At 46.6% G+C, this 21896-nt stretch overlaps 1 protein-coding gene across 3 annotated transcripts in view; it reads right to left on the minus strand.

The window, feature by feature from the left end:
• IGSF21 (immunoglobin superfamily member 21) overlaps window positions 1-21896 on the minus strand; it is a 1330939-nt gene that overhangs the window by 188884 nt on the left and 1120159 nt on the right. For all 3 annotated transcript variants that reach the window (XM_085608163.1, XM_085608171.1, XM_085608177.1), the window contains exon 6: window positions 20824-21295. In XM_085608163.1, coding sequence (XP_085464289.1) covers window positions 20824-21295 — 472 coding nt within the window. The remainder of the gene's footprint in view (window positions 1-20823; window positions 21296-21896) is intronic.

Genomic DNA, 21896 nt, shown 5'->3' on the forward strand with positions numbered 1-21896 from the left:
GCCTAAGGCATTTAGGCTCCAAGGGCCATATTAGCAAGGACTTGCGATGATCATCGCAAATCGCGCTTAGCGCTGTATTTGTTATCGCTGGTTTAGATCGCGGAGATAACGCGTTATTATCAACATTTATCTCCAAGGCGATAATAAAGCAGCGATAGCGGTGATTCTCCATCAATAACGCGGGAATACCAGCGATGAATTCCCATCGCTAAGGAAAAGATCGCTAATAGGCAGGTGAGGATTCAGCCGTAGAATCCACCTCCCATAGAAAACAATGGCTAAGTCAGGATTTTACAAGGTGTAAAATCCTGGCGCTAATCGTGGTTAGCGTGCGTTTTTTTATCACACCGCAGGTATTGCTAATAGGCGATAGCTGTGTTAGCGACTGCTTTCAGTCGCTACCAGTTTGGGTACGCCCACTTTGCATGTCATTAGCGATAAATATCGCTGACATGCAAAGCGAGCCCCAAGCCTGTCGCTATCGCCTGGAAGCTGGTAATTGGGCGATAAAAAAATCGCAGCTTTATGGGCAAAAAGTGCAGATAAAGCGGCGATCTGGCCCTTGCTAATATGCCCCCAAAATGTTTACAGACATTGCAATTGGCCATTGGATTTTCTCCTCGGTGATGCGCGTTTTCTTTCAGAATGTCACTTCTCTACGTCATCATGGCACTGTTGCTGGTACTTGACTTATAGTCAACAAGTACTGGCTTCCAGTTGTGTTATCTAATTCTGTCGGTAAAAGAAACCCAAGAATACTGCTACCTGAACGCATTAGGTAGGCCCACAAAAGCGATGGACTGGCAACAGTGTTTGTTATGACATAGACACTGGTGGTCACGCTATGTTTCTTAATTATATTTATTTCACTTTGGGTAAACCAAAAAAAAAAACAGAATTGAAGGATTAACATTCTGAAGCATAAAAAACCCAGAATTGATGGATTACAAGTTTGAGGCTTCCTGCGTTGGCCCATCCCTGAGAAAGGGAACTTGGGATGTGGTACAAGAGCTGGTTCCCTGGCATCAATAGGGTGACCCGTTGAATCCAAGTCACTGGGGCACAACATTTGCAGGATAGCCCTTTCATCTCACACATTGGGGAATTCTAAAGCAGGAAACTGCTGCCCATCTGATCCCCCTAGACAGGACGAGACCCAAAATAGTTCCTGCAAACTCTGCAGACATACAATTGTGGCACAGAGGGGCTCCAAAGGGCGGGGCCAAGCAGGAAAATTGTTTATAGTGAGAATTAGTGCACACATACCAAAGTAGAAACAAAGAACCTGGACTTGGTGATCTGTTCATGCATCGACTTGGAAAGGAGGAGCGCTTTTGACTTCCATCTTTAAGGCAAGAGTCTTGGCGCGCCTTTATCCCTTTAACTGATGCGGCAGACTGCTAGTTCCCAGCTCCATCCACTTGCCAGAGGAACCCGCTAGTGCTGGATTGGTCTTTTGGTCAGTCTGGCGCTGCAAAATTCCAGCTTGAAAGTTCCAGTGTGTGGGCTGTTTTTCTTTTTTGGACCAAACAAAAACAGCCAACGCACAGGCCCTTTCAAGCGGGCCCATATGTCAGGGCCAAACTGCCAGACTGACCGAAAAGCCTGTCATTTACTGGCACAGACTTCTTGGCAGGGCTTTAGGTGGGCCAGGTCTTACCAGGGCTGAGCACCGGCAGTTTTTTAAAGGGGGCCTCGAAACGGGTCTCTATCGGGCTCTGTTTTGTGCCCTGGCACAGGCGGTCAGTTTTTTTCCGGACTGCAGTGACAGCAGGCACATCAATGTGCGCCTGCTCACACTGCTCACTTCTCACTAGTGGAGAAGTTACGGTGTGACGTCATGCCAGGTTAGCGTTGTAGGGGAAGGCAAATCCTTTAAAGAGAGTCATTTTCTCTCTGGATTTCCCTTCTCTTTTTGAAAATCAGGAGCAGCAACATTGTGTTGGTGTCACCAGGGCTTTAAGTGGAAACTTTTTCAATATTATATACAAGCCACAGTTGCTGTTTATTTATCCTATGCAACTAACAACCATTGACAAAGCCAATAGTCGTGACTTGTAGGTATAATGTTACTTGTTGTATCATATATCTGAATACAATGACAGAAGCAGTAAAATGAAAGTCAGGCGGCACACTAAGCACAGATTGTTAGTTTACGTGTTTTTAAGCCACGCCCTTAATTACATTAGCCACGCTTCTTTGAGAGACCCCCCCAGTTTTTTCATCCCACTTAAAGCCCTGCTGCTCAGCACTGGTCATGAAACCTCCCCTTCCTGTAGGCAACAGCAGGTAGGAAGAGGCATTCTTTTTTTCCAGAACCTTCTAGGTATAAGCCCCGTATAATTAAGCTCAATTCTTTCTTCGCTCACCTACACCTCCAAGCAGAGTCACCGACCTATTTAAACAAGTGTCTGACTTCATTAAAAGAAAGACTCCTCCAACCCTCGTCGTGCTGTCCTTACAAATCATGAGCCATTATTTTGTCAAAATGTCCCTTCCAGGAGCGGCTTCAATATTTAATGAGAAACACTGCGTAGTATGGCTTCCTCAGCACTTATGAATAATTTGTGTTTGATCACTCGGCAATGGGCTGGAGAAGGCAGTCTGCAACCTTGCACCATGGCAGCCCGTATGGGGACATCTCAGCCTCGTTAGTCTCCAAGGACACAAGGAGAACGTCATAGGGCGTTGACGATACTTTACATTAGTGACACCTGTCCCGCAAATCACAAAACAGACCCACCAAAGGCAGTGGTGTAGGGTGGCTGTATCTCATTGGTGGATGCCTCAAGGTTAATTTCTGCTGGGGGCCAGTTATCAGTTGAGGCCATTGATTAGATGTTCTAGCTTAATATATATTAGGAGATGATGCTCTTCAGCTCTCTACCTGTGCTGGCACTCTTGAGGCTGCTTAGTGTCAATACAGGCTCCCATGCACCATGGTGCAAGGGTGTCTGCTTTATGGGAAGGATGTTTTTTGTGCAGGAAGGGTACCTTCCTATGAAAAACAATCTTAAGGGGCGATTTCTTTGTTGTATGTGTAATGCAGAATGCAACACGCATAGAAAGAGTGAGTAACAAGGAGAAATAAACATATTTCTCCTTCTTACGCCATGATCAGGGTGGCGTGCCATTTTGGAGCAATCCCCGTTCATAGATTTCAGTACATTTGGGATTGTGACAAATTCCATTTGTAGATGCATGGAAATGCCCATGTTCATCCATAGAATACCTACCACTACAAAATGTAATGCAACGAAGTGCAAGCCACTGCGAGGTGTCACATTTCTTTACAAAGTAAACGCAAGGCAGTGCAAAGCGCCCCTAGCGTGGCTATGTAATTCTTACATAAGCCGTTGCGTTGCTTTGCGCCACCCTGTTTGATGCAACGACTTAGTAAATCTGGGCCCTGGTTAATCAACTCAATTTAAGTAAAGTCAAAAGAGAAAACAAATTATTTTCTGGAACTGAGCCTTCTCCTGCCAAAGACAGATGTTAAAAGACTAATCACTAGCTATTTAGCTCAAATATCTTGCGGTATAGAAGTGCTTAAGTTGTGCTAGTGATTGCTGGCAGGCACCACCCGCACCCATATTTGGTGAATGGATTGTATTTTTCATCATTATATTTTTACCCTGAGAAAGAGAGAGAAGGGTAGAATATATGAGAAAGAAAGAAATAGGAACAAAAAATAGAAAAAAACTGTGACAAAGAGAGAAAGAATGGATAAAAAACATCAGAGTGAGATAAAGATTCGAGAAGTGTAGGGTGGTGGAAGCAAGAGGTATAAAGTGGAATCAAGAAAAGGCAAACTTGGTATTTGGCAACGCTGGTATTGAACAGCACCGGCGACGTACTCCTAAGGACACCATTGAACCTCGCACTTATATTTCTTTATTTCTTTACAAATTAAGCGCTTTAACACCCAGTCTTTAAAGAGGCTTTTTAAGATCACATTTGTCAATGGCGCTATTCTATTCAAATTTGGTGACTGTTTTGCAGAGGGGGTGTGGGCGGGATCTTAGGGGCACGACGTGCCCATACTTTATTAATTTGATAAAAACTATTCACCTCCTTGTCTTAAAAGAAAAGCAAATCGTCCTGGACAGTTAATTTCTAGAGTTGAGATGTCTCATCTGAAGGGGATGGGGGGGGGGGGGGGGGGGGGAGTCTCTTGTGCTGTGAAGCCGAGGGAGGGACAGACAGCTAAACAAGAAACTAGCCTTCTTGCTAGGATGTCTGCTGCCTGAAAGAAATGTAAATCTGAGAAATTGGTTAATCTGCAAATGTAAAGGCTGCTTGGAAGTGGTATTGGCTTTAATTGATGTTCACTTGAAGCTTCCTTAGGGCACAGATGTATTCCTTTTGAGTGGAATTGCAAGGGTGTTGCCAACTGACCTGCGGAGTGCTTGCTTTTAATGGACAGTTATAAAAAATGTTTGCGCTGGCTTTGTTCTGAATATTACTAAAATTTGCATTTTGGGAGCACCTTTATTGACTCTTATACCTAAATCTTTTTTGTGCATTTTGTGGCAGCTATATCATATAATTTTTTATCTAATACTGTCTTATCTTATCTACCTTATACTCAGGGCCACTGGAATTATGCAATAAGGGAGGGCCAAATTAAGTGGCAGGAATGAGTAAATTATGCATCAAGAAAAGGCAACGTATGCAGCATTATGCAGCACATTCTGTGATAGTATTACTTCATTATTTTGTCATTTTAAAATTTGTTAACACCGTCTGGGCATTAGATGCACCTCTTTAGTAGCAGTTTGACACCAAAATATAACAATAAGCTAAAGAAAGGTGACCAATCAAACTTTGCAAAGGGCCTTCCACTGCGAGGCAGCATGTGTCACTGCGTTTTTAGTAACTTTTGAACCATTTGAACTATAAACAAACACTTTTTTTTAAAAATCTGCAGATTGTGCAGCAGAAGATGGATTATATGGCAAATGCAGCAGATATATAATTATGTGAGAATTGCAGCGCAAACGCATACAACCAGTGACCCTGCCTTTACTGCATTTTGGATCCTTTTGGATCTGTCTGCCGCGTTTGATACTATCTCTCATAACATCTTGCTAGCCAGATTGAAATCTTGTGGCATTTCCAATTCTGCCCTGGCATGGATTACATCCTTCCTGTCTAATAGGAAGCAAGCTGTCTCCCTGGGACCCTTTCTCTCCTCAGAACGCACCGTCACCTCGGGTGTCTCACAGGGGGCCTCCCTCAGTCCACTCCTCTTTAATATATATATGACCCCACTTATCTCACTTATCTCGGCTTTTGGGATCGAAACAACGTCTTATGCTGATGACACTCAGCTGATCCTGTCCTTGGAAAAGAACTCCACGGAAGCCGAAGAAAGCTTTAAAGCCTGTCTTTCGGCGGCCATCAAATGGATGAAGAATAACCACCTCCACTACAATACTGATAAGATCGAAATCTTATTGATAGGGAAAAATAATCCATTTCAACCCAAGGACTGGTGGCCAGAGAAGGCTGTAGCCCCCCCATCTATGGTGGAGGTGGCAAAAAATCTGGGAGTGTGGTTTGACTCTTCCCTCTCCTTCAAACCCCATGCATTAAAGGTGGCGGGGATATGCTTTGGCCTAATTAAAACCCTGAAAAAGTTATTTGACCTGATTCCGCTTGCTGCAAGGAAAACAGTAGCAGTGGCTTTAATACTCTCGCGGCTAGACTACTGTAATAGCCTTCTGGCAGGGACTAATAAAGCAACCCTGAGGAGACTACAGGCAGTACAACATGCAGCGGCCAGATTGGTCTTAGGGCTCCCCCGTAGAACGTCTGCCTCAGCCGCCCTGAAGACCCTTCATTGGCTCCCGGTACATAAAAGAATTTTGTTTAAACTTCTTCTGACGACCTTCGGAGCAACTCGCTGGTTAGGGCCAGTATATCTCTCCAGAAGATTTACTTCATACACAACAATAAGATCCACCTCAGCTAACCTGCTCAAAGTGCCAGGCTTCAAACTTAAAACCAGGGGAGGGAAATCGGCCACTGTGTTAGGGGCAAGGGCGTGGAACTTTATGCCAAATAAACTCAGAGCAATGGAAGCTGAAGTGCAGTTTAGAAAGGCCCTAAAGACATGGATCTATGGAACATCTGATGACTCATGCCTTGCACTTATCTAGGCTCTAAATCTCTACTGCTGAAGCTCGTTATCTGATAGCGTCAGGAGGCTAGCAAGCTTACAATAATGACTTAGGTGTTCACAGTACTTTTAGTCACAGGCTGGAAACTCATAAAACTAACAACACAAAAGTCACTATTCCCCTCTGTTCCATAAAAAAACGTGCAGTAGTCACATTAACCAATGGAGATTTCAAACCATAAAATAGCGCATCTCACACTGACTAGTTTAACCTGAATTTATTTTTCATTTAAGGTGTGCGTTATTTATATGCCGTTACCTCAACGTGAAAGACCAAAAAATTAACAACAGAATATTTTGATCTTTTTAGCCACGCCTTCGATCCCCCCCCTACGCTGACTGATCCCACCCCATCATACTCAGGACCACAATTTCTATACATTTTTCAAGGCACTTTAACTTCCTCGTATTGTAATACATCGAGAATTTCACTACAAGTACCTCCCTCAAAAGTGCTTCCAATCTGTGGAAGTTTGTGCTTTAGTCCAACTTTCCAACATGGTGCTTGTTGGATAGCTGCTTCTTACTGAGCATCAAGATAAGTTAATTTTAAATTTTTGTTTGTGCTATAGTTCCACTATATCAACCCGCCGAGTCAATTGCATTTTCAAAGCCAAGAGCCTTGCTATGATCATACAATCCACCTAGCTGGATATAAAGTCCACGGAGCCGTGGCCACCATGGTGGTGTTTCAGACATTGCTAATCTTTAGACGCATACAGACTCAACATTGGTGTGTTGATATTTAACAAGTGTGAAATTCTGAGATAGTTTGGACGAGCCAAGCATTGCCTTTAGGAGAACTCCAACTTCACCTAACATTTTGAGGCAAAATGGTTGTTTTTCACTACACTGACCCCCATTTCATCGGAGTCACTACACCACAACTATTATACTGTGTGAGATTACATCGAAAGGCTAACTTGTACATTATTTTTTCTACCGTGCCATCAACCACAACAACGACTCTAACCTTACGCCTAATAACGTTGAATTTTTATCTATTGTTTTTTAAGTATTGCTTTTTAACCTTTCCATTTAAGTCTGAGTTTAGTCTGTATTTTGAACGTTTTATTTTTTATTTTTATTTTTCTAACATTCCCCTCTAGAAGAGTTTGTGTGAATAATGAGAACGCGAAGATTTGGTCCTTAGGCGATCTGCTCCTTCGGACTGTGAGTTTGCCACAAGCTCTGTCATTAGTGACATCATTTGTGAAACTTTAACGCATTTGTTTAATTTTTTACTACTGCTTCTGCAAGCAGTAGAGCTCCGCTGGCTGTATAGCGGGGCGGTGCTTTTAATGGCCGTGGTTGACCAGTTGTAACCTGTGTTTTAATGATCCCAGGAGTCTTTACGGCAGGACCCTGGATGAAAACGTCGGCGCCCCGCTAGTCCTTCGGACGGTTGTAAGCCTGAGCAACCGGGGGCTTGCCATGCAATTCTCCGCCCCTAAAAAGCTGTGAGTGAAGTTATGAGCTGGTGGTCCATGGTATTTAAGGGGAATAATCCCCACATAAATGGTAGCACCGAGTGGGTTGGCCACGGTGCAGTTTGCCTCTTCAGGCGTGCAGGGCAGCTTAGGTTAGTCACCGCTGCCTGCCCTTTGATCGCCCGTAAGTGAACCCACCACGTTGGCATACTCCTTGTATGAAATAAACCTGCAGCAAACTGTTTTCCAACAACATTTGTGTGGACTTATTATTTTGTGCAGTGCGACCAATTACTGCTAAGCGGGGGGTTGCCCATATCGGCAGAATGACCATCTCCATCTGATCCAACTGAAAAACCACACACCTCACTCATTTGTTGTCTCACTCATGAGTCTCACACCTCGGAACAGTCTCGTTGTCAGACAGACCCAATTGTCTCACAGGCTTGCTTGTGGTCTCTCACATAGGGCGTGTTTCTGAAGATTCATCCACTTTTGATGCACAGTCAAGAGGTAATCACTGCTGTTAGCTCCTGGTCCCCCACTTCATAGGTGGGAGAGGCCTAGTGTTCCTAAACAGCCGAGCCCCTTTCTCCCCCCCACCCTCACGTCTCATTTTGCAGTAAATGAGGCCGGAAGTGCTGCATTTACGGGAGGCTCTCACCTGGCGCCGCATTACTGCTGGGCTCTCTTCAAACAAGAAACACATTAAACAGTGATGCTTTGTAAACCAAAGCGATGGAAGCGAGCGATCTACATACAAACCCCATTAGAGGACCGTTACCTCCATCACGGCTGGCAGCTCAGACTGCGCACGCCCGCCGCAGACCCAGAGATGGATGCTGCTTGTAGGGAGCCCAGGCAGGCCCCTTCCCGCGTGGGCAGCAGCTGCCACCGGCGTGCCAGCCTCCAATCAATGCTGAGCTGCAACGGTGGTTGGTTCTGCAAGGGGAGGCGGGGGTTTATGCGAATATCGTCCTGGGGAAGGGTGTGTTCTAGTCAGAGGCGCAACTTATGCCACATTTCGGGGGGGGGCTAAGAAAAAATTTCAGGGGGGGCTGAATCTTTTAAGCCATAGGTAGAGTGGAGCTGCAGGGGCTCTTAGAAGGGGTGAAACAACAGCGAGGCCTCATTAACATGCAAATGGTCTTTTAAAGACCTTTGAAGTGCTCGGGTGCGGCTGTGTGTGCGCCGGGAAGCGGTCTCATCCCGGGCTGCCACACACGACGGGGGGGGGGGGGCTGAAGCCCTGTGAGTCCAATGGGTGTTGCGCGCCTGGTTCTAGTGCACCCCAGTCTCTGCCGTGGACCAGCTACAACCAGAGAGAGGGGTGCACCCAAGCCTCCCTCTACAGAATGATGTCACCACCATGGAGTGCTTAGTTTGTGCCAGTGGTTACAGGTGGTGAGCACCGGCACCTATTTATCATTATAATGGACTTATTTTCATCCTCAGACATTTGCCCAGAGCAAGAGAGAAAATCAGAAAAGTTAGAAAGAAGGAGAAAGAAGAAGATAGGAAACTGAGATAAAGAGAAAGAAGTGTAGGGCGGCGGGAGAAAGGTGCATGAGGCAGAATGAAGACTAAACTAAGTAAGCAGCTGTGGTATCTGGCAGCACGTGGACTCCGTAGTGCCAGTGGAGGGCATCTTATAAAAATACAGGGCCCGTTCTCTTTTTGTTTACAAATTAAGGGGCATATTATCAAGCACAGCGTTAAAATTATCGCTGCTGGGGAGGAGCCAAGATGGCGACCGGAGCAGACGCTTGAGCGCCCGGCTCCGTCGGTCCGTGGCCTCGGACTACTATCCTGATGCTCATCCTTGCCGATTCTCGAGGTGCACCGTGTGCGAAGACGCGCTGACCGCGCTGCTGCTTTCCCGGAGTCTCAACCCGCCCGGATGCCCGAGTTCTGGGTGCTTTTGTCCTCGGCACTGAAACCCTGCGCCCTTACGGCCTTTGCCGGCCTCCTGGAAGCTCCGCAGTTACCGGACCAGCTAGCGCTAACCTGAGCCCCGCGGTCCCGATCTCGCCTCGCACCATGGATCGTTGCCGGATGAGCCCGGGGAGAGACGGCCGGACACCTTCTGCACCCTGTGCCTGACGGGCTGGAGCTGTGGGGTGGGCCCCGGTGCGGTGAGTCTCCTGCCCCGCTCTGAGGACCGAGCTGCGGGGGGCTGCTGCCCCCTTTGCCTATTGCCTAGCCAGCGGCGAGGGGGACCGGCGAGAAGATAAGCGACTGTCGGCCTTTCCTGTTGCGGCGTAGACCTGAGGGGAATTGACCCCTTGCCACGACCCCCCCCCCTGGCCATTGCACCGTATAGCGGCAAATCATGGCGTTGAGTGCCTGCTCGCGGCTGGGGGGTGATACTCCGGTCTCGCCCGCTGCCCACTTCGCCCTCCCTCTTCCGGACACCAGCTCCACAGTGCCGTCCCGGATTGCTGCTGATGTTGGGGCCCAGCTTCCGCTGACATGCGGCTCCGTTCTGGCTGTCCTGCGGGACTTTCAACTACAGATGTGCGCTGGCCTGCAGGCGCTGAGTGAGAGGTTTGACCCCATACTGTCGGCTGCGGGCCGTGAGCGCACTGTTTGTCATCCACAGGGCGTGGGTCTCCCGGTGCTCTTGTCCTCTTGCGGGGACGCAGCGGCGGTGTATGATTGTGCTACACTGGTGCCTTCATCTAGCGCTCCCGGCGCCCAGGGTCCACCGCTCTCCACCTCAACTGCGGATACTTTGTCCCCCTGGTCATGGCTGCCTGCTTCATTGTTCCCTGCCTCACCGCGTCCGCGAGGCTATCCTGCTGAGCGATACCTAACGGCTTCGAGGGACCGTCCGCGGTGGCCCACTGCTGCCTTTTTCTGGAACTCCTGTACCTTACTTGCCAGGTTTGGATTTTATGTGGTGCAACGAGGGACCCCAATCGGTGGTCGGCGGCCATTTCGTGATCCTACTTCACCATCCTCTCACAAGCGGCCATCTTGTCTTTGTCTGCTCGGGACACGGGGCCTTCACGCAGGAGCTGGTTTAATCCCAAGCCCGCGATCGGGCCAGGGCTAGACTGACTTCTATCGCTATGGTTTATGGACGGGCTGGCCTGGGACTGGGACTGTATGTATGTTTTGCGCGCACTCGTCGCGACTTGTATCCCTTGCTTAAACGGTGGTGCCATGGTATCTTTGCATGCCGTTTTTTGGCGTAGAGGGCTTCCAGTGTGTGGGGGCCATAACTGGCTGATGGTTCGGGGCGCTCTGGTGTCCAGTGGGCTCCTCCCCACCTTCTTTTCTGCTTTCTTCCCTTCTTTACTCTGTTCCTACTTTCTCTCTTCTCTATATTTCGGGTTCATTGGGCGACAGGCACTATGCTGGGGGGGGGGTAGGCCGTAGCCTCCGCATTGGTGTAGGGTGGGGGGGTAATACTCTGTTCTCAATTAGTTCTATGGGCCTTTCTTCTTTTATGTCTCTGTGCTCTACTTTCTTCGATTCGGGGTCCGGGTGTGGGGTGGATCGAGTGGGGGCGGCTCTGGAGGGGCGCGTACTTGCTCATGTGACTATCCTGATATATCTCTGCACCGCCTCACTGATTGAGATTTTACTCCCATTGTTGTTCTTACTGATGTTGCTGCTCGCCCGTGTGGTGAAGCTATCTTGCGGACTCGAATCTACTTTGCTCTTATCCTTCATTGACTTTTTTCCCTGATAAAATTATCAAAAAACTTAAAATTAACCTTCACCTCTCCTTCCCCGGGTTTCAAAGATATCTCCAATATGTAACTCATAACCCGTTGTTAATCCTGACCGTTGATGCACGGGGGCTGTAATGTGGGTATCAGTGCTTTACTGTATCGTGGCCGGCCTGACGGTTGTAGGCCCGTATTTGTTCTTTTAAGATGCACGAATAAAGGTTTTTAAAAAAAAAAAAAAAAAAAAATTATCGCTGCTTTAGCGGCAGAAAACTGTCGCTAAAGCGGCGATAATGGGCTTGATAATATGCAGCAGAGAATTCCAATAGAAGCCCATGTTGACACCAGAACATGGGCTTCTACGGGAATTCTCAAGGGCATATTATCAAGCCCATTATCGCTGCTTTAGCGGCAGTTTTCTGCCGCTAAAGCAGCGATAATGTTAACACCGTTTCTTGATAATATGCCCCTAAGAAGTGACCAAGGGGCATTTTATCAAGACAGGCAATAAAATTATCGCCGCTTTAGCTGCAGAAAACTGCCGCTAAAATGGCGATAATGGGCTTGATAATATGCTCTATGGAATTCCAATTGAAGCCCATGTTAGATGTCCTTCACATCTAACATGGGCTTCTATTGGAATTCTCTGCGGCATATTATCAAGCCCATTATCGCCGTTTTAGCTGCAGTTTTCTGCCGCTAAAGCGGTGATAATTTTTTCGCCTGTCTTGATAATATGCCCCCAAATCTGGGAATGGATGTAAAGGCCGACACACCCAGGAGCCAAGGTACAGCTTGCCAGGCGCTCTGGTCAGAGTACAGGGTGCTTAATCTACAGTATTTTTATTTATGGGCTTTTGAAGGTAGTTTTCCATCTGCGATGTAGCTCTGCACTGAATTATGTATTTACAGCCATGGTAAGGTCCCCAGAGGGGTTTCGGTTATAGATTCAGAGTAAGCCTCAGTGCTGCTTGAGATGAGGTCCGTGAGTAGGAACGCAGTCTTGTCTGTTTATTTCGAGGAAGTGATTGGAGAGTCTGTTCTGTGGCTGTGTTTGCAGATTTCTGTTTTTTACTGGTCGAGGCATCTTTTTTTTTAGCAGATTTCTGGCTAAAGCGGAGTGTTGTTAGTTTAAGCCTTATCCTCTCAGTTCTTTATTTTAGAGTTCAAAGTAGGAGTGAAGTTGCGTGGGGGCCAAAATGGAGCCTTGAGGCACCTCACCTGAGGGAGGCATGGATGACATGGATGTGGGAGAGTATTTGCCTATCTGTACTGTGTTGGATCTGTCATTAAGGGAGGATCGGATCCTGGTAATGACAGAGCGGCCTAGTCCACCCGTTTTGTAAGGTGCTGATAGCTGTCAAGTGGACGGCCGTATTCAAGCCAGTGTAAGGTGCAGCACCACAATGCATCACTAACTTTGACTAAAACTTAAGTGTATCGTCAATTACGTTAGAGCTGGAATTTATCTGTTGCATTCTTCACTGACACTGGAGTGATCAGAGTTCAGATGAGTATTTTTACTAATGTGTTTTTATAATTGGACATTCACTGCGATGCCGAAGGATTTGTGTAGGAAGGAATAAATGGGATAGGTCTTCAGTTTATTAGTTAATTGATACATGCAGTGCTTAATTTTAGCCGGTGCAATTATCTTTCCTCATCAGACATTGTCCCAGAGCAAAAGAGAGAAAAACACAAAAGGAGCAAATGGGGAGGGAGAGAAAGATGTGGGAAACAGAGGCAAAGCAACTAGGCAGGGATGAAAAAGAACCCAAAAGAGGGAAATAAAGGGGCAGGGAGTGTCTGGTGGTAGAAGAAAGAGGCATGAGGTGGAATCAAGACTATGCTGCCTTGGTATTCGGCAATCATAACATTCGTCAGCACCGGCTTTGGGCTTCTAAGAAAAACGTTAGGCACCCTCACATATTTGTTTACAAATCAAGCACTGGACACCTTCGGTGGGTTTATTGCAATGGTCAGAAGGAGCACATGCTGCTGAAGGTTCTAAAGGGCACCAAGCTTCCCCTGCATGGTGAAGAAGAGGCCCTGACTTCAAAACAAAATCATCCACTTTGACGCAGACTTGGAGAAACATTGCACACCCCCCCACCCCATCTCTTCTGTGGCCTGCCTGAGAGTAAGTTGAGGGTGCCATTCTCATATGGACAAGTTGCCTCCACAAAGGATCAGAGTAGCAGGTTTATATACAAGTATGTATGTATATTCTATATATAGTATATACACAGTATGTATGTATATACTATATATAGTATATACATACATACTGTGCGCATTAACTTGCTGCTGTGATCCCCAAAAGCAGCCATTACCCCCTTTGAGACGAGATAACCCCTTTGAGTGAGGACAATGCCTGTGTGCCAAAGGTGGACTGTAGTAGAACATTCTTTTGCACTGTCCACATAGCTGAACTGTCACAGATTGCCATTGCCCCCTACAATTATATTGCTCACTTAGAATAACATTGGTTGTTGTTTCCTATTATAATTCTGTTTTTTTATTCCCTTTAAAAATTACATCTTGCAATACACATTCTTATTACTGGTCTTAGGTATTTGTTACCACCTGTCAATCGATGCTTCACACAGCATAGGCCTTGATTGACTGGCTGTGCTACAACAGAAGATCCAAAGATTCTTCGTCTGACTTTTGTGTTCTTAGTATCCACTAAACACTCAAAAAGGTGATGGGAGAAATGCTTGCCAGAAGTGTATCCACTGGCAATCTCTTGGGGTAGCATTCCAATCCATCGATCTTTTGCCCACCTCAGATCAGACCCACACATATGCAAATCAGTCTTTGTCCTGCTCCAATGGGAACAGTTCAGTCTAAACTGCCAAGCAAGGTCCTCCCCGAACCAGAATACGAGTAACCCAAGACCTGCTTGATTGGGTCTTTTCAGTTGGGTGCATCTTGGTTCCAGTGGCAGAGTGAGCAAGGAACCCATGTCCGGGCATAGCCTTGGCTGCTTAGGGCGATACATGAAACACACAACTTGCAATACGTCTCACCACTGCCAATCACTCAGGGTAGAATTCTGTCGCACTGTCAGGGCCGGACTGGCCGTAGCGGGCACCAGGCAATCCCCTGGTGGACCGCACGGGTGGGGGCCGGTTTGGTGCCCCTGGGGGCCGTTTTCATTACAGGGCCATTTTTGCAGCTTAGCTGGAACATCGTCCCTGTAACAAAATCGGCCAAGACAACGTCCCTGGCAAAGAGCTCGGCGGCACCCCAAACCCACCTGGGGGGGGGGGGGCGGCTGAGCACTTTGCCAGGGCCGGTTTTGGTTTCCAGTCCGGCCCTGCCCACTGTTCTTTTACCCACCATGCCACCTCAGATTAGATCTAGCCATATGCAAATCAATCCTGGTCCTGCTCCAATAGGGACCGTCTGGCCCGAACTGGCAATCAGTTTGTATGTGGCTGGTATGCAGGCTGGTAGACAATGCATGCAGTATCATCTCCAGGACCTTTAGATGTTCCCTCTCCAGTAACTGAATTTTGGGAAATGTCTGATGCAAGTGATTAGGACTAGACCTCCCATCCTCAACACTCATCACTCTTTAATAACGACAGGAACAAACTACTCCACCAAGCGGGGAAATTGCCTCTCGTCCCAGATCTTAGTCCTATTATTACTATTACTTCTAAGTCACTGCCCGTGAATATCATTTACTTCTCTGGAAATTCCGCATCTGCGTGAAATGTGGGTGTTGCGACACCTGCGGCTTTGGGGTGATGCTGGGCGGGTATGCTCAGGGGTCTTCAGATTGCTGGAGATCACAATGATGCTTGCATTTGATGCTCCCCGTCAGTCAAAGAAGGTAATGTGATGATTCTTGGAAGTAGGCCATGGACTTGCACTAGAAGACACAGTGTGCCTAGGTTCCCAGCACCAATGATCCCCTTGAAGGTATGTAATGTTCCCCATCCAATAGCATGTGTCAGACTCACCTAGTGTTTAATTTGTATAAATCTGAGTGCCGGGGCCCAAGGTATTTCTCAGGCCTTTGTGGTTGGCACTACCCACTGTCCCAGTCAGCAATGCCAAATACTAACCGTCACCCAAAACAAGTGTGGCATTTTGACTATTTCAGGACACCTAAAAGTGGAAATATGGCCTGGTCCCATTGCATTTATTTGAGTACATTGAATTTGCTGTTCATGAGCTCTGCTCAGAAATATACAGACAGTGCCACCAGTTGGTCAGCGGCGGCATAAGCGCCGTTGTTTACAAATAAGGGTCGCTGCTAAGCACCGGCAAACCATGGCATAAATTAAGCACTGGACTCACCCGTATTTAAAGAGGGGGCCATTTGTGCAGGCATCCACATTTGTCTGAAATGAGCAGTGAGCTTAATCGCAGGATTGCCTGCCTCAACCCAGAGATAAGCTTTTTGTACTGTGAGTCATTGATGAGATCAGACTATACTAACAGAAAGGAAAGGATCAGAGTGTAGTCCCTGTGCACACTGCACCTGTCTAAAATGTGCTGGGACTACCTGACATCATGGAATGCAAAATAAGAAATGAATGACATACATTGTACACACTTGAATTCCAAATGATGAATTAAAGTTGCTTTGATACCAAATTAAACTCAGGACATCAAATTTTGTTCGGATCTTGTTAGACTTCGATGAAACACAAATACTGCCTATCAAATAACACGTCAAGCCGCTGTCAGTGCACAGGAGGACTACCTTCCGCCAGGTGCAGCAAATCAGGATGTGTTCTTCTAAGAGTCCTTGGACACAGAACTCACCCCAGTTGCACACCACTAATAGATCTAAATTTGAAATAAAAGTCTATTACAGCTTGAAATATACCACAACACAGGAGTATATAACAAAACCCGATTTGTATGTCTCTAACAGAAAGGAGGGAAGAAGCCAGTGGTGCTCAAACAATTTTCAGAGTGGGGGTGCTGGCAACAATAGGGATGATTGTCCATTGTACTTGCCTCAAAAGTCCCACTGACATGCAGTTTTACTGATAAAACCATATAGCACACAAAGGATAATGCGTGGAAATAGTTTTTCAGCAAATATTTACCATTTGCATATCTCAAGTAAAGTGTCTAGATTTGTTTTGAACCTATTAAAATCTGCTTTCCTGGCTGCTGATATATTTTGAGGTATTTGTACAATTATTCTACAGGTATCTAAATGCTGTGTTAGAAAACAATGACATCCCAAGCCTTTCTTATCACATTCCCTGGGCCCCAACAAGATTGCCAGATAGTTCACTTTACAAAATCCTCTAACTTTGTGGTTAGAGGAAGAAAAGTATACATCAATCTATGTGTTAAAAGAATAAGCAGCAATTTGGCAGAAGACATAGCTGGACAATTAACCTGGCTTTAAATTAACAGTAAATATAACAAGATAAAAACAAAACTTAAAGGCATCTTTATTGCTCATTCACCTTATGAACTCTAGTTTCGCCTATTTGGGGGGCTGCAACACCCCCTGCAGCCCTTCTTCCAATGCCTGAAGCACAAGCTCTTCACCATTACTTTAACATAACATTGGAAGCCAGCATGGCAAATCCTCTTGTCTCCACAAACTGTTATGCTGCAGAGAGAGATCTCTGACCTGTTCCTCCCCATCTTTACTTTGAGGACTAAAGCTGTTCTTCAGTTGATTTTAAAAGATATACTGAGGTCTGTGCTTAAGGTGTTCCTTGTTGGCCTCGATGAAATGCATTCCTCATGAGGAAGTCTCATTCATCGCTTGGCATGTTGTTGCAGATGAAGATAGGATAGGGGAGAGGGGATGGGGAGCAAAGACATAGCCTGGCTTCTAAGCAAGAAGTGTGACAAAGAAAAAAAAGCAGACAAGCTTTCTGCCCCTACGCACTGAGGATCTGGAATAATATCCTTCCACAGATCAGGTTTGCATCATCACTCAACCAATTCAGAAACGAGCTAAGGACACACCAGTGAAATGAACGACTCATTGATTACCAATAGGGTCCTTTCCGCCCCTCAGGCTCCTGGCACAGCAACAGAAATGTCAGTTTCCCTCCATTACTATAGTATACAGTCTGTGAACTTCCCTACCCGGTTCTGGCATAGTTCCTGCATGTCCTTATTGCTACGTACAGTGCTTCATTGTTCTCCAGCTAGGTTTGCAGTATAGCCATACCAATACATAGAAACAAACGCGGTCCATGCAGGTAAGAGCGGTGAGGCCGGGTTGGGGTTTGGGGGAGATTCGACAGACGACCACAAGGGAAAATGAAATAAATAATGAATTTTCCCTCATCGATGTCTGTCGAAATCCCCCCCACCCAGCCCCACCGCCCCACCGCTCTTACCTGCACGGGCCGCGGCTGCATACAAACACATAGGGAGATACTTAAAGCAAATAGAGGTAGCTCAGATACTGGCAATCAAAATGATGCGCGGTTTACATGTCCTCCGCGGACACAAGCAAGAAATGAAAGGTGTATAGAGCAAAGAAAAGGATGAGAGGCATGATAAAGACATTGAAACTCCCAGCTACACTAAACACAAGAGGCAGCAGAATACAGAACTCGGCTTCCAGAAGCGGCGCAAACAAAGCTGCAAATTAATTCAAATATCCCCTGGGCAGAAACAGAGAGACAACAACACTGAGCGAGCGAATTGCACTCGTGGTAGATCACATGGGTTCTGTAAATAAGAAGCAGGAGGGAGTGGAGAGGCTGGGAGCACCTGGTGTTCCTTGTCCCCCAATTCTACATTCCTGTGAGTTAGAGGACAGGGCATACACTGAAGGCTTCATATCTGGTAGATCCAGTGAATTGTTTACTGTAATGAAGAGTACTCACCCTTTCCTTGACCTCCTTGCAGGTCTCACCTGTAGACAGGTGTAGCTGCCTGTTGTCGAAAAGATCTATTCCTAATTTATTAAACTGGGGTCATCATTGTGCTCTTGATTCGTGCCTGTTTCACTTGCATGCTGTCCTTCATGTTCTTTCTTTGTGCCACCTCTGGAGCATTCCTCTTCGCCTTTTCCGACTGGATGTCTTGTGTTTTTCCCCTGCTTGCATTCAGGGAGCTACTTGTTTCTTTTGCTTTTAGCACTCCATCGGGGCGCATGCGCTATCTTTTTTCTCTGGCTAAAGCGATGCTGGCCACCCTGCTCTCTATGTTACTAGTATTACTTCCCCCTCCTCCCACTGCCCTTCAATTGCCCCCCCCATCCTTCTTTTTGTGGCTTTAAATATATATTTAGAACCTTTCCCGGCTCCTTTGTTGCTGAACCAGCCGACCGCAGCTCCCACCACTGGTTGGCATCATCTTCCACCCACAACCCAAACGTGCCCCTCCATTGCTCCCTTACACATGATTTCTGAAGCATAAGTATGGTTGTTGTTTTCCCCACTGACAGGATGAAGCACAACAGCAGTGGCGTAACATAAAATGATGAGACCCCCTTGTAAAATGTGAAGAGGGACCCCGGCGTCTCCCAGATCGCACAGATTGGTCTTGAGCTCGATGGGCCCCCCTTGAACACTGCTTACACTCCAGGGGCCTGCTCAGGAAAGCAGAGTGGCTTTCTTGAGCATTGAACTATTTCTTTTTCCATGCCCTTGCACCCATTCTGCAAGCCATGCAATGGCATGGCTTAGAGGGTGAGGTGTGGCCCTCCGATTCAAGAAACCCAGACCTCCCCCCACTCCACCCTGGGGACTACGGGGGCCTCTTTTACACCCCTGCCCAGCAGTTTAGGGTAAGCTATTCCTCTAGGGGTAGGGCCAAGACCAATTTGCATATGTTTAGCCCTTGTCTCCAAAAACAAGATGCACTAGAAAGCAGCCCAGTATAATTATCACTCGCCTAGCTTATTTCAAGTATTACATCATCACCTTGGGCTTGTCTATCCATTTCTGGCTTGCCTCTTGTGCTGAAGTGTTCATTTAGCCACTTCCAGCACTTGTCCTCATTTCCCATAAATTTCTTCTCTCTCCTCTGTCCTCTTCTTTCCCCCTTCCCCGCATGTCCCATGCCCTAGTAAGGCTGAGTAATCTGCAGCCTCATGATATACATGGCTTCAAAGTACAATGGTGTGGAGTTAAGAATAGTAAATCTACATTTACCTATATGTACTTACTTTGATAGTATAGCAGTAGTGAAGTTTCTGCTCTCAGTAATGCTGCAGGTTGATAGTCTGCACTCAGTGCTGTGATAGAACCCATGCTTGAGAGCGATGAACGCCAAGAAATGTAACGTATCCCAGGAATAAGAGTGTCATGGAAAAAGGAATATACTACACGTTGAAGGCATGCGAGGCAAACATCTTCTTTCCAAACGACTGCTGGTTGTGGTATAGCTCACACAAAATAGCCAGCTTGACCAATGAGCCTTTTATAGCCTACTGTGCCTGGTGTACAGCACCCAAATACGAAGGTTACGTGTAGAGTATTGTGTCGCAAGATCAACCCTGGAGGATTATGTCTAGCACTGGACATATGAGAACTGTATTCAGTTCTGGATGTCACATCTGGAGTACTGAATCCAATTCTGGAGGCCTCATCTAATGTTCCATCTCAAGTTCTTGGTGGTACATCTGAAGTCTATGTTTGTTAATAGAGGCTACATCTGGAGAATTGGGTCCAATTCTGGAGGCCACCGATGACTAAGTGTTCATTATTGAAGACCATGCCTGTAGTTTTTTGTCCATTACTGGTGACATCATCTCTAGGAGGCTAAAGACAGATTAGAGGAATGTGAGCAAAGTCTGTGAGAAGAGGCTGTAGAATGTAGACATGCACACACTGGAGGAAAGGAGGGCGAGGGGACATGAAAACATCATTCTAGTTCCTAAAGGAAACAAGCACAGTACACGTTGTAGCATCTTCTGTGGTAGAGTACACCTAGAACTTGAAGTGATGCCTTAAGACTGAGAGGCAGGCAAGGGAAGCATTGAAAAATATTATGGTATAAAGATGGTAGTTTAATACGGATTGCTTCCAGTGAATACAGTGGCACCTACATTTGTATATTTAATTTATAAAGTATTGAGACAGGCACATAGTAGTTACATCACTAAATAATTCAGAAAACAACAGGGCACCCTATGCAGTTTATGTGGTTAGTCCTCAGAAAAAAGTCAGACTACTATCATCTGCCGGGCAGCCGTATGCGGATTTATGTGCTGTCCGTTTTCTCTAAGAGGCTGTTATGGATGTGGGCATGTCTGTCAGGGGCATTAGACTTAGGACTGGCTTTGCCTTAGCAATAGGTGCTTTTCAGATGCAGATACACAGAATTGTGACCAGGAATATTTATTTTGTGTGTTTATTTAATAGCTAAGCAGTGACTCTTTCCAGCTTCCCTCTACTTTCCAGCTACTTAGATCTTAAGTTTGTTATTTTTCATCTTCTGACATCAAAGCTTACAATTCCTCCTAATTCTTGACTCCCAGTGATACATGCAAGGCAGTGGCAATGAACGTGCATGCGAGAGTGCTGTGTGAGGGATGTGGACCATCACCCATGGAGCATGAAAAACAGCTTACCTAGCGTGACTTCGGACTGCATGGGCATTGACAGGGCCGGATGCTTCACTTCACAGCTGAATAGTGCCTCATTGTCCACCTGCGGGTTCAGAGTCCAGGTAAGCATGGCCCGCACCTCCACGGTGCCGTCGCTCATGGGCAAGTGGGCCTGATGAAAGAAGTAGGTTGGCTCTGTGGTATGCACCCACCGTGGGAACTCACGGCTCACCACCGTCTCTGGCACGGCCTCAGTGACGGGGATGGGGGCCACTTCCCGCTCAAGGGCAAAGAAGGGGTAGGGATCCTCTGTGAAGGGCAATGGGGCACGCTCCTCCAAGTCAAGTAGAGAAAGAGAGCGTTGCATCTTGGTGTCGTCCATATCTCGATGCAAAAAATTGCGAGGCAGCCGACCATCTAGAAGTCCAGCGGCAGCAAGAGGCGGCTCCACCATTGGCACCACTTCGATCAACTCGCTGTCTCTCTTGAAGTACACCTAGTAAAGCAAGCACAGGCAGAGCAAGTTACCTGTAAAATCTACCAGGATGGAGATGTTCTACACAAAGTAACATGCTTGTTAACGTCTAGAAACTTAAAACATGAAAATGTGTGTCCTTTAACTTGTAGTTATGTGGTGGGTACTGGAGGAGGAAAAATAAAAAATATTATTGTTTGGCAGGATAGTGGGATCAGCATTACTGCACTGAGCCCCTTAGGTTGGGTGGTAAGGTGATTTCCTGACAAGTGTGTTATTCTTAAAAGTTGCCAGCATGAAGGCAGAGTTTGTCAGACATCAGACCAGCATCAAATCAATTAGGATTAGTAGACAGAATGCAGAAGCTATTAGGAAAGGCTAGGTGCAAACATCAAGAGACAGAAACTCGATTTGCTTCTTGAGACTGCAGCACTGGTAGACATAGCTGGACTAGCAATTCTGTCACTCAGACATTTTCTCAGAAGGCTGTGGGCTAGGGGCTGCTCTCAGTGCAGCGTGGGCGGCCATAACCCAACCATGCAACTATGGCCCCTTACAGGTGCTGCCTCCAGCAGTGTAGGACTGCGTTAGATACCTCCCTGATCACAGCCACCAACGACAT

This window comes from Triturus cristatus, chromosome 1_2, assembly GCF_964204655.1.
Source record: "Triturus cristatus chromosome 1_2, aTriCri1.1, whole genome shotgun sequence".
In the NCBI taxonomy this organism is placed as follows: domain Eukaryota; kingdom Metazoa; phylum Chordata; class Amphibia; order Caudata; family Salamandridae; genus Triturus; species Triturus cristatus.